At 60.6% G+C, this 12,355-nt stretch overlaps 1 protein-coding gene across 17 annotated transcripts in view; it reads left to right on the top strand.

The window, feature by feature from the left end:
- The window catches only part of NFIC (nuclear factor I C), a 161,025-nt gene that overhangs the window by 43,095 nt on the left and 105,575 nt on the right, over nt 1–12,355 (top strand). For all 17 annotated transcript variants that reach the window (XM_043502799.1, XM_043502801.1, XM_038384228.2 and 14 more), the window contains exon 2: nt 6,673–7,204. In XM_043502799.1, coding sequence (XP_043358734.1) covers nt 6,673–7,204 — 532 coding nt within the window. The remainder of the gene's footprint in view (nt 1–6,672; nt 7,205–12,355) is intronic.

Raw genomic sequence — 12,355 nt, 5'->3', positions numbered from 1 at the left:
GCCTGGGGCTCGTATCAGATCTTCAGGGTCAAGATATATTGACAGAGCTGGGGCAGGGGGGAGCCCAGAGCTGGGATAGCAGGGGCTGCAGGTCGGGAGTGAGGGGCACTGGCAGAATGTGGGGGAATCCCCGGGCTGGGACAGCAGGGGGTTGCGGGTCGGGAGTGAGGGGCATCAGCAGAGTTGTGGGGGGAGCCCAGGGCAGGGGGGTTCTAAGGACTGGACTAACGGGGGCTACAGGGCAGGGTTGAGAGGCATGGAAAGAGCTTGTACTGCCCATGCCTGCATTGCCCAACTGTTCCTCCCTGTAATGTGCACCATACTTTCCCATTGCTTTTCCCCAGGGTGTCCCCTCCCTCTCCCACCTGTCCCCCCCCCCCCGACGGTCATCACAGCAACCTGCCATCTGCTGAGGAAAGCGAGGGGTAGTCCCCTCCAGAGTCCATCTCTGCTATTCCTTCAGCCCTCAAGAGTGGGTGCTGGAGAGCAGGCGAGGGGCAGTTCAGAGGGCGGGGCACAGCCTAGGCAGCTTTCCCCCTTCACCCTCGGCTGCCCTTGCTGCCAGGCCAGAGGGGGTTGCTGTCTCCACCTCCTCCCAGCCCTCCCGGCTGCAGGCTGGCCAGGCCATGTCTGGGGCGAGGCTGGGTGCCTCTGCGCTCCGATGGCAATGGGACAGCTCCCTCGCCCGCCTGGCTTGGCCCGGGGTCAGCTGATGGGCAGCACGGTGCCTATGTTAGTGCCCGGGCCTGATGCTGCAGAGGGGCACTGGCTGCCCAAGGGGGTTGGAAACCAGCTGTGGGCCTCTGGGGCAGGGCTGGGTCGCGGTACCCAGATGCTGTCCCCAGGGGGCGCGGTGTGGTGGCCTGCATGTTAAATGAGGCCACTGGGCCTCAGTCCAGCTCCCTCCCATGCCGGGGTCCCATAAAACCCACCTCCCTAGGTGGCCCCTTCTTGGGGCCCTGAAGGATCAAATGGGCCGTGGAGTCTGAGCTCCCGGGACCCCTGCAGACCAAGTCCCGGTTATGGGGAGTGCTGGCAGTGCTGTGCCAGTGAGCCCCGGGCACCGGGTCCAGGGCTGCCTCGCCAGAACTAAAGTCCCTTGCCAAAGCCCCAGGGAGTTGTATTTTGGAGTGCCCTGGGATGGGGGGGGTCACAGCCTTGCAGGGGGGACACGGTTATGGAGAGAGCAAGGCAGCACAGGGAGGATGTGGTGAGCTCAGACCCTCTCCCCAGCATCCCCCAGTGTCCATCCCGCAGAAGCAGGGCATGCCCATGGCCTCCAGCCTCCCGCCCGGTCTTCACAAGACACACCCCGTCCCTGCCACCACTAGGCCAAGAGCCCTAGGAGTAATCAACTCTTCGCCAGGCTGGACAGTCAGAGGGACAAGCTCAGTCCTCTGAGCCTGGCGTAAGGAGACGCAGCTGCAAACAGAGGTGCCCTGTGTGTGAACACGAATGCCTCTGAGTGTGTAAGGAGAGATGCCCACAGTGAGGAGCGGAGCCCATGTTGGGTGTGTAAGGAGAGGTGCTCATGCTGGGTGTGTAAGAAGAAGTACCCATGGCAGGTGTGTAAGAAGCAGTGTCTGTGCTGGGAGAGGTGCCCATGGTGGGTGTGTAAGGAGAGGTGCCCGTGCTTAGAGAGGAGCCAATTGTGGATGTGTAAGGAGAGTGATCATGGAGGGTGTGTAAGGAGGGGTGCCCGTGCTTAGAGAGGAGCCAATTGTGGATGTGTAAGGAGAGTGATCATGGAGGGTGTGTAAGGAGGGGTGCCCATGCTGGGTGTATAAGGAGAGGTGCCCACAGTGAGTGTGTAAGGAGGTGCCCATGCTTGGAGAGGGGCCCTGCAGGTACCAGTCAGCGCTCCCCTTGGCAGCACGAATCCCCTCCACTCCCCCGTCCATTGGTTCCTGGTTCGTTTTCCCTCCCTGCCTCAGAGTCGCGAGTGCCCTGGTGCAGGGTGCGCCCGGGGTCTCTGTATCATCGGAAGGGGGCGTTCCCTGAGGGACGCTCCGTGGGGAGCGACTTGGCTGGCTGGGGAGCAATCTGGTGCTGGGATGCCCCGCCAGGAGCCTGCTCTGGGATGTGGCCCACTGGCTGGAGAAGGGATTGGCCTGGGCGGGCTGGGGGCACGGTAGTGGTTTGATACACCAGCCAGCCTAGGCCAAGGGTTGTTTTTGGAACTGATGGCTGCTTTTTTCGGCTCCTGTCTTGCTTTGCCTTGACCTTCTTCCCTGATGTAAGCTGCATGCCCGGCTGCCGGGGATTAGCGGCTGCTGCCAATCAAGCTGGCAGCTTGGCGGTGCTGGGGGCCAGCCGGGATTCGGGCCTCCCTCCTCTTGCAGCTACGCTCCTGCGGGGTACTTGGGACATACCGACGGGGGCAGCTCTCCAGAGTCTTGGGCCCAGCGCCCCCAGGGCTTGGCCTCAGGCCCCCATCCTCCTGCCTGCCCCGAGCGAGTTGGATGGGCCCCTGGCAGAGGGCCAGCATGAATGGTGCCGTCCTGAGCTGGCAGCCAGTCTGGCCACTCACCACCTAGCTCTGGTGATGGGGCATGGTTGGAGCATCAGGTCGCTGCCACTAGGCGCCGCTGTCCTGGGACGCCCTGAGCCAAAGGGGCTTGACGGGGACAGGGGGGTTGAAAGTGAAACTGAATCCGCAGCAGGGGTGTGGGGGATGAGCCCTCTGGGCATGGGCACAGAGGGGCCAGTGCCAGAGTGAGCCGGGAGGAGCCCTGTGTATGGGCACAGAGGGGCCAGTGCCAGGGTGAGCCGGGGAGGGGCCCTGTGTATGGACACAGAGGGGTCAGTGCCAGAGTGAGCCGGGAGGAGCCCTGTGTATGGGCACAGAGGGGCCAGTGCCAGGGTGAGCCGGGGAGGGGCCCTGTGTATGGACACAGAGGGGCCAGTGCCAGGGTGAGCCGGGGCAGGGCCCTGTGTATGGGCACAGAGGGGCCTGTGCCAGGGTGAGCCAGGGTTGGGGGGTCCCTGGTCCCTGATCATGCCGTGGGGTCACTTAGGGCAGGTCGCTTGGCCTGGAGACTGCGGGATCTACCCCAGCTCAGACAGGCTCTGTCCCAGCACCGGGCCATCCACATGCAGCCCTGGACTATCCCCACTGGCTTCCCAGATTACCCCTCTCACCAGCCGCACATGCCGGGGTGTCCACAGTCAGCAAGCCCCCAGCTCCCAGCTCTGTGCAGAGCAGGGTGCGGCCTGGGCTTGCAGTGCTGATGGGACCCTAGGTCCTGCCCCCTGGGCCTGCACCGTACCTCCTCCCAACACGATCCTGGGAGGAGATGGGCCGAATGGCTCCTGTGTTTGTCGTTTCAGCAGCTCCAGAACCAAGGCACTTGGCTTGCAGCTAAAAAGATACTTTTTTGGTCTTGCTGCCCTGGCTCCCTGTTCAATTTTTATTTGTTTTTTTTTATTGCCCACCCCTGGCACGGTCAGCCGGGGATCTGAGAGCCCAGCTGGGCTTCCCCCCGATCAGTCATTGCTGGTCAGAAGGGCCTGCAGGTCACTTCCTGCCCTGAGTGACTCCCTGTGGCCTTCCAATTCCATGCTTGGAACGACTGGGGCTGGAATGAGAAGCGCTGGGGGGCTGCCGCCCCACCTTAGAATCATAGAAGAATAGAGTTGGAAGAGACCTCAGGAGGTCACCTAGTCCAACCCCCTGCTCAAAGCAGGACCAACCCCAACTACATCATCCCAGCCAGGGCTTTGTCAATCCGGGCCTTAAAAACCTCTAAGGAAGGAGATTCCACCACCTCCCTAGGGAACCCATTCCAGTGCTTCACCACCCTGCTAGTGAAATAGTTTCCTAATATCCAACATAGACCTCCCCCACTGCAACTTGAGACCATTGCTCCTCGTTCTGTCATCTGCCACCACTGAGAACAACCGAGCTCCATCCTCTTTGGAACCCCCCTTCCGGTAGTTGAAGGCTGCTATCAAATCCCCCCTCACTCTTCTCTTCTGCAGACTAAATAAGCCCAGTTCCCTCAGTTTCTCCTCATAAATCATGTGCCCCAGCCCCCTAATCCTTTTTGTTGCCCTCTGCTGGACTCTCTCCAATTTGTCCACATCCCTTCTGTAGTGGGGGGCCCAAAACTGGACACAATTCTCCAGATGTGGCCTCACCAGTGCTGAAAAGAGGGGAATAATCACTTCCCTCGATTTGCTGGCAGGTAATTATAATAAACATTGAATACATGGTTTCTAGCCAGCACCCCTGCTTGGGACACCCCCGTTTCTCGTGGGCAGCAGGGTCTTTGGATGACACCGCAGGAGGAGTGGACTCCGGCCCTCTCTCCCTTTGCTGGGGTAGCTGTACGGGAATCCAAAGCTGGGAAAGCTGTGTTAGTCACCCAGGTCAGCAGCCCTGGCCCAGGACACCCCCAGAAGGCAGAGGGTGATGGTAGGAAAGGGCTGGTTTTTTTTCAAACATTCATTTTTCAGAGCAGAACCACAGTCCAAAGAAAAATAATTTTTCAACGGCTTTCCAAATTCTTGGGCAAAATTGCTGCTTCTCACAGTTCTTGTGTTTTCTTAACAGCCGCAGGGACGGATCCTTGCTTTCTCTTATGCCACCGTAGCTCCGCTGCTTGTAGTCGAGCCGCCCCCACTTTACGCTGGGTCGGCGAGGGAAGGATCTGGCCCACGAGCGAGTGAGAAGGAGCAGCTCCGGTTATGGTTAGCAGCCTCCTGCCATGCGATCGTGCTGAGCGGAGATTCTGCTCTGCAAAGCAACTCAAGGAAAACATTTCCAAACTGCTGCCATAGCAGAGCGGGCTTGGCGCACAGGGCTTTTTCCTGATGCAATCCCAATTATCCTTAATCCGAGCCATATTCAAAGCAGGGAGTGCGCCCAAAATATCAGGGAGGTCTGGCACGAAGAAACCATTGCCTCCAGGGTTTCATCTCCAATCTAAATCAGGGGGATTTTTCCTGCCTTTGCACACACCAAAGGCGGCTGGGATCCTGGCTTTGGTGTCTTTTAATGGCAGGTGGTCCTTTCCCCAGCACTGGCAGAAAAGTCCTAGCTCCTAGTAACCACCTTCCGGCATTGCCACATGAGCTTTCCCCCAAGCCACGAAATGGGGAAATTGGGTATGGAGGGGAGGAGCTTTTCTTGATTTCTTTCTTGGACCGACTCTCTGGGAAATACTAGCCAAGTGGAAAAAGACCGTCAGAGCGTGACTCACTCTCTGGAGCAGGGGCTGGGCCAGAAGTGGGGTGAATCTGGGGCGTTCCCTGGATGGGGCTGCGTTTGGCGCAATGGTTCTGCTGGTCACACGGCCGCTGGTCAGCATCAGGCAGTGTCCTGCTGTGGCGCGCTGGGAAAGGGGATGCTGGGCCTGGACCCCTTTGGCGCTATGCATGGGCTGGCACATCTTCCCTGACATGCAGGCACATAAGCTCGCACTCATGCCCAGGCAAAGAGGTGGGCACAGAGACCCAGCCTGGATGCCTCCAATCTCAGAATCTGATTCAATTTGGGCTCAAGAATACAGTCTGCTGGCTCCTCCTCGCCTGGCACCGGGCACAGGTTTCATGGGAGGATGGCATGCAGCTGGCACTGGCTTGGGGAATTCTGAGCCTGGATTGCTGGGTCATCGGGGCGAGAGGGAAGGGGAGGGGGTTCGTTACTGTGGCTATGGCACATTCGGCAGCACCCTCCCCACTCTATTAGCTCCATTACACCTGGAATTGGAGCCTCTACAGTCGCCGGCCGCTTATGATCCAACCCCAGCCCCGCGCTCCACAGCACCTGCTGTGCCAGCTGTGGTGTGGAGGAGGGATCCAGACTCTCCTCAGCCCAAACCCCCCAGGCCTAAGTCCGGTGTAAGCTCAGGAGTGACTCCAAAGAAGACAGAGGGATCCCCCAGCCCCATGGTGGGAGCAGGCCCAAAGGGGGGCAGAGGTCCTCCAGGCTGGGCAGCAAAGGGTCTGAGCTCCTAGCAGGAGACCCCGCCACCCCAGGGGACATGCCCCAACCCCCTGGCAATGCCCTCTCTGCCAGGCCGGGCCTGACCCGGGGTCGCCCATTTGTGTCCATTAAACAGGGAGGACGATGAACATGCAATAATTTGCTTTATCGAACGGCTGCAGCAAAATTCCCCGTCTGGGATCCCCGGTGTGCCAGTTCTGCTCCCCACCCCCTACCTTTTCATAACCCCCCAGGGACTAGCCTGGCCCTGCTAGGACACACACACTGGGAAGAGAGCTCAGGAGTCCAGACCCCACCATTGTAGCCGCTAGACACCACTCTCCTCCCAGGAGTCCTGGTCCCCAGCCTGCCCTGCTCTAACCACTAGACACCACTCCCCTTGTATCCAGCAGCCCTGAGTCCCAGGTCCCCAGTGGAGACCAGTGATTAGAATAGTAGGAAGCTGGGAGTCAGGACTCTTGGGTTCTATTCCTAGTTCTGTCAGAGAACCCAGGAGTCCTGTCTCTCGGTCCCCAAGCTCTAGCCGCCAAATTCCCCTCCTTTTCCATAGCTGGGAAGAGAACCCAGGAGTCCTGATGCCCAGCACCTCCCCCCAATACTATGCTGTGTTCCCACAGAACCATGGGCCTTACAGAATCCCCCTGTGCACGGCACCCTGGGGCTTGGTCCTGCCTGTCTGTGCATCTGTCCTGACGGCCAGATCTGTCTGCTTGCTCCTGCAGGATGAGTTCCATCCGTTCATCGAGGCACTGCTCCCCCACGTCCGGGCCTTTGCCTACACCTGGTTCAACCTGCAGGCCCGCAAGCGCAAGTACTTCAAGAAGCACGAGAAGAGGATGACAAAGGATGAGGAGAGGGCAGTGAAGGACGAGCTGCTGAACGAGAAGCCTGAGGTCAAGCAGAAGTGGGCGTCCCGGCTGCTGGCCAAGCTACGCAAGGACATCCGGCCCGAGTTCCGGGAGGACTTTGTGCTTTCCATCACGGGCAAGAAGCCCTCCTGCTGCGTCCTCTCCAACCCCGACCAGAAGGGCAAGATGCGGCGCATCGACTGCCTGCGCCAGGCCGACAAGGTGTGGCGCTTGGACCTGGTCATGGTGATCCTCTTCAAGGGTATCCCGCTGGAGAGCACGGATGGGGAGCGGCTGGTCAAGGCAGCCCAGTGCACCAACCCCATCCTGTGCGTCCAGCCCCACCATATCAGCGTCTCCGTCAAGGAGCTCGACCTGTACCTGGCCTACTTCGTCCGCGAGAGAGGTAGGTGCCGCTTGCGGCTCCCACGGGGCCGGGTTTGCCTTGCACTGCCACCTGACATTGCGGGAGGGGCTGGGGCTGTGCCCAGGGTCCATTCCAGGGGGCACCGGAGTCCAGTTTAGGTTCTGAACCCTCTCCAGGGTTGTATCCAGCAACCTTTCCATGGAGCACAGAAATCTGCTTTGGATTCTTCCCCTTTCTGGGGCTGTGCCCAGGTTCCATTCCCAATGGGCAGGAATCCAGGCCCGGTTCTTCGCTGTTTTCAGGACATTGACCTGCAAAGATGAATCTGGGACCCAACTTGCCCTAAATTCTCTACCTCGGGGACTGGTGCCCCAGCCACCCAACGCCCTGCCAGCTGCAGGATCCTCAGCCCCTCCCCACTCCCACCAAATACAGCACAGCCCCCAACCCTGCTCCTTTCCCTGGGGTCTCCCAAAACGTAGCCTTGGCCCTGATCCCTTGTTTGTGTAAATGCCAGCCTGAGTGTGCCATCTCCTCCCCGTCTGGAATGGATCCTGGCTGTTGGGTGGTTTTATTCTTGGTAAGTTGCCAGAGGTGGCTGTATGTCAGTGGTGGGGCGGGGGCAGGGCAGTTGTGTGCAGTCTTGGGGTCCTTCGGAATGAGGCACATGCCTCCCTACGGGATCTAGGCACTCACCCATCGTCACGCCATCTCCAAGTGCTCCCCAGCCAACAGCCAGGGCAGCTCCCCTCTGCAGGATTTGTTCTCCCGAGGGGCCATGTGGCTGCAGGGTGCATTGAAGGGTGGGGTAGGTGGCCTGCGCAGTGCAGGGACAGGATCTACCCAGTGCGTCTTGGGAGGGGGCTGCCTGGGTGCCTGGGGGCAGGGATCCCGGCCTTGGCAGGGCTGCATTCAGCTGCAATGAGTGCCCAGAAGGGCAGGTGCTGAGCCAACCAGCTCTGCTGGCCGTGCGGGGGCAGCTGGAGGGGCTGCATGGCTGGGACCATGGGCAGGAATACAGGCACGGCTGGGAATGTGGGGACATCCGGTGCAATGCCAGGGGAAAGTCAGCCCAGCACTGCCTGGGCAGTGAGAGCAAAGACAGAGCTAGGGGTGAGGAGAGAGTGTGCTGTCTAGGGCACGTGGCAGCTGGCAAGGCCGGCTCCATGCACAGAGGCATTGGTAAGAGCCAGGAGGTGATGCCCGCCCCAGGAAGCCCTGCAGGAATATCGACCTTCATTCTGCCCCAGAGACGCTGCAGGGAGCTCTGGGGTCAGGGGCTCCACACCACAGTTCATGCCATGGTGTCAGTGCTGGCTGCTGATTCTGGGCCCCTGGGTTTCCAGCTGCCCTGATTTGCAGAAGTGCAGAGTGCTGAGAAAATTCTGGCCTAAAAACATAGGGTGTAATAATCTCCATTGACTCCACTGGGGCTAGGATCCCACCGAGCTCAGCCAGGGGCTGTGGTGCTAAATCCCTCGGAATGAGTCTGGGGTAGAAGCGGGTCTGGACTGGAAGCGACAGGCGGGGTTTCTCCCTGGTCCCTGGCCACGCAGTAGTGGCCTGTGGCTGTGCTGGAGTGGGGAGGATGCTGTTGTTATTTCTGCAATGGTAGCATCCCCAGGCCCCATTGCGCTTGGTGCTGTACAGACACCGAGCAAGGACAAAACACGGGAGGGGAAACTGAGGCACAGCACAGGGGAGTGACTTGCCCGAAGTCTCACGGCAGGTCCGTGTCAGAGCTGGGTCTAGAGCCCACGTGTCCTAGGCTACAGCCTTAGCCACTTGTGTGTCAGAGAAGGGTTAGCTGGCGTGTGAAGCAGGAGCTCAGGTCTGTTCTGTGTGTCCCCGGTGGGTTGCTGTCCCTCACTGGTACGCAGGACTCTGACAGACCCAGTCCGACGCGGGAGGTTTGGGGCCACAAGGGACCGGCTGCGGCTCACCAAGGTCAGAAGCTCAGGCACTGGGAGTGATTTGTTGTGCCCCAGTCTTGCTGGCGGCTCTCTCTGATTCCCCCTCTGGACTGCACGCAATGCTTGTGCATTCTCCCTTCAGCATGGGCGGAACCTCTGGGGTCCCTCTCCCCGCTGTCAGCACATGCTCTGGGGCCACGTGCTGATCCCAGAGCCCAGAGCATAACCCACCCTGGCCGGCGCGGACGGGGATGGAACAAGGGATTGTATCGGCAGAAGGGAAATAGCGTTTGCCCTCTGACTGCTCTGCGGCTGGATCTGGGGAGGTTTGCTGCAGTCAAGGCCACCATTTGGTTCCAAGACTTTAATCCACATGTGATGCAGAAGGAGACCTAGCCCCAGCCCTGGGAGCATCTGAACTGTCTGGGGTCCCATTCAGAACTCAGCACAAGCCTGGACAGATGAGAGTAAGGGTCTGGGTGGCACTGGGGGTCGGAGCATGGGACCAGAGCCCAGGAAATGGGGCCACACTGCAGTGGGAATGTGGGTGCAGCAAAACTAGTGAGGCAGGGTCCAGGCAGAACTCAGGAATCAGGACCCGGCTGCACTCTGAGAGCTTCAGTGACTTGGCTAGGATTGCCCCTTGCAGTGTATTGGTCGATATTGGTTTCCGCCTGAGGCAGAGACCCAGGCCCCTCCGTTCCCAGTCCAGGCTGCTTTCATTCCAGGTGGATGCTACAGGCTCTCGCTGTGCCTGGCTCTGGGACTAGAGGGCCAGGCCAGAGCTCCGGGTATCCATGCCCCAGGGAGCTAATCCGGAACAAGCCAGGTAGGAGAGGACTTTGCTGCAGGGATCGCCTCGGGCCACCTGAGATCTCTGCTGGGCTCAGGCAGGCCTCGCACCCTGAATCGCCCCTTGCCAGCCAATGGCAGACAGGAGAGCTCCTGCCTCCATCCCCCACGCCCACCTTCCTGGTCCAGGCCCAAGGGCAGATACTGACCCGAGTGGGCATTTCAGTGGCTGTCATTCCATCAAAGGGGACCTGACAAAGCCATAAGTCATGCAAGGAGCAAACACATATGCTGGGGAAATCGGAGAAGACATTTCTGCCCCCTGGGGCGGTTTGATTTGTTATGTGCTTCCCCTCCCCCACCAGACTGGTGGTCCTGCAGCCAAGCCAGCTGGCTGGGGATGGCAGGTCGTGGGGATGGCGAGGGGTGGGAGTGCCATCTTGGGAGCTCGGCGTCGCTGAATAATGGGGGCTACTGGGCCCTGGTGTCTGTGCCGACTGGACTCTGCTTTTCTCAACCAGGGCTGGTGGGAGCCCACACTGGGCTGAGATGAATCTAAGGTGGATTCTCTGGGGAGGCTGCTGCATACAGACAGGCTCTGTGGTTCTCTCCGGCTCCCCGCTGGCTCTCTCCTGAAAGGGGTCTGCAGCAGCCCAGAGCAGGATGTGAAGTTAGCATGCGCCATCATATTCACACTCTGGGCCTTGCTGGGGCAGCAATCGAATTTCACACCCTGCCTCTGGAGGGCACCGCCAGGGAACGCTGTGACTGGTATTTCTGCCGCCATAATGCTGAGTGCTGCTTCTCTCTGCCGGGCGGGGATGTGGCATGCAAGGGGGGTGCTGTTCTCCGGGGCGGGGGATAGAGGGCGCTTGGGGAGCCTGTGGGGAATGCAGAGAGAACAGCTGGGAGGGATGGGACAGTGCTACAACAAATGTGGGATGCAAAGCTCCCTCCCTCCCTCCCATGCATCTCTGCCTCCCCAGCACAAACCCTGCTCCAGTGCAGGGGGCACCCCAGGGAGCTCCAAAGAGCCCCTCTCAGGAGCAGAAAGAGGAAACCTTTGACTGCACCCTCCTACCGCCCCCATGGAGAAGCCGCAGGGCAGGCCGGGAAGGCTCAGCTCTGAAGTGTGCCCCAGGGCAGGGGCATTGGGGTGGCCCCTGTGACCTGGCAGGCTGTGGTGGGGCAGGTGGCTGGCAAAAGCCAGCCCAGGCCTGGGGAGAGATGGGCATCAGCATTCTGCTCAGCGCCTCCTCCCTCCGCAGGCTCCTGCAGCACGGGGGAGCTGGCAGCGGCAGGGGAAGGGGCCAGACCAGAATGTGTCATAAAGTCAGAGCAGGGGAGCTGTGTTTGCAGGGACCTTGAGGGGCTGGGGAGGACCTTGCCTTGGATCTGCCCTCCATGACCCCGGCATCAGTCAGAAGTCACCCCAGCCAGGCTGGAGCTGGGCCTGCCAACGTCCCAGCCTCCCGCAGACAGAGCTGCTCCAGCAGCTTGGCTTGGCTCTGGGGCTGGGGCTTGGCCAAGGGCCGTGGCCCCCGGGGCAGGTTGGGCACTGGCAGCCAGGCAGAATCTGAGCAGCCCGCGGGGCGGCTCTGCTTTCCCATGGGTGCTGCGGTAGCGCCCAGAGGCCCAACCACAGTGGGGCGCCCCATCTGGGGAGACCCCAGCCCCCACCAGAGGAGACGCTTGCAGGTGGGTGAGAGGGCAGGGGGCGCCCTGTGCTGGGTGATGGGGAGACCCCAGAGGAGACGCAGGCAGGCAAGTGGGGGGAGGCGGGGGGCCCCCTGTGCTGGGTGATGGGGAGACCCCGCCCCCCCGAGGAGACGCAGGCAGGTGAGTGTGGGGAGGGTGGGGGGCCCCTGTGCTGGATGATAGGGAGACCCCGCCCCCCCGAGGAGACGCAGGCAGGTGAGTGGGGCGAGGGCGGGGGGCCCCCTGTGCTAGGTGATGAGGAGACCCCGCCCCCCCCGAGGAGACGCAGGCGGCCGGGTCCCCGGCAGGCGGCGTGGCTGGACCCACCTGCTGGCCGCGCTCAGCCGAGAAGGCTCCGGCCGGTCACTGGCCCCACCAGCGCTTAAGGGGCGCTGAGTCCCCATTTAAGGTGGAACGGAGCCGGCCCATGTGTGACCGGCCAGGGGGCGCCGGGGTGGGGCCCCTGACCAAGGGGGTGTGCGCGGGGCCGAGGTGTCCTGCTATCAACGAGAAACAACTACGGGTGTGATGGCTGGGAGGGAAACCCCGGGGCCGGGTTTGGATCTTACTGCCCGGTGTGAATCCAGAGTCACTCTGCTGTCTTACATGTTTCAGAGTAGCAGCCATGTTAGTCTGTATCCGCAAAAAGAAAGGGAGGACTTGTGGCAACTTAGAGACTAACAAATTTATTTGAGCATAAGCTTTCATGAGCTACAGCTCACTTCATCGGATGCAAGTGAGCTGTAGCTCACGAAAGCTTATACTCAAACAAATTTGTTAGTCTCTA

This window comes from Dermochelys coriacea, chromosome 25, assembly GCF_009764565.3.
Source record: "Dermochelys coriacea isolate rDerCor1 chromosome 25, rDerCor1.pri.v4, whole genome shotgun sequence".
Lineage (NCBI taxonomy): Eukaryota > Metazoa > Chordata > Testudines > Dermochelyidae > Dermochelys > Dermochelys coriacea.
Note: the sequence above shows the minus strand (reverse complement) of the source record. Positions and strands in the feature narration are given on the sequence as shown.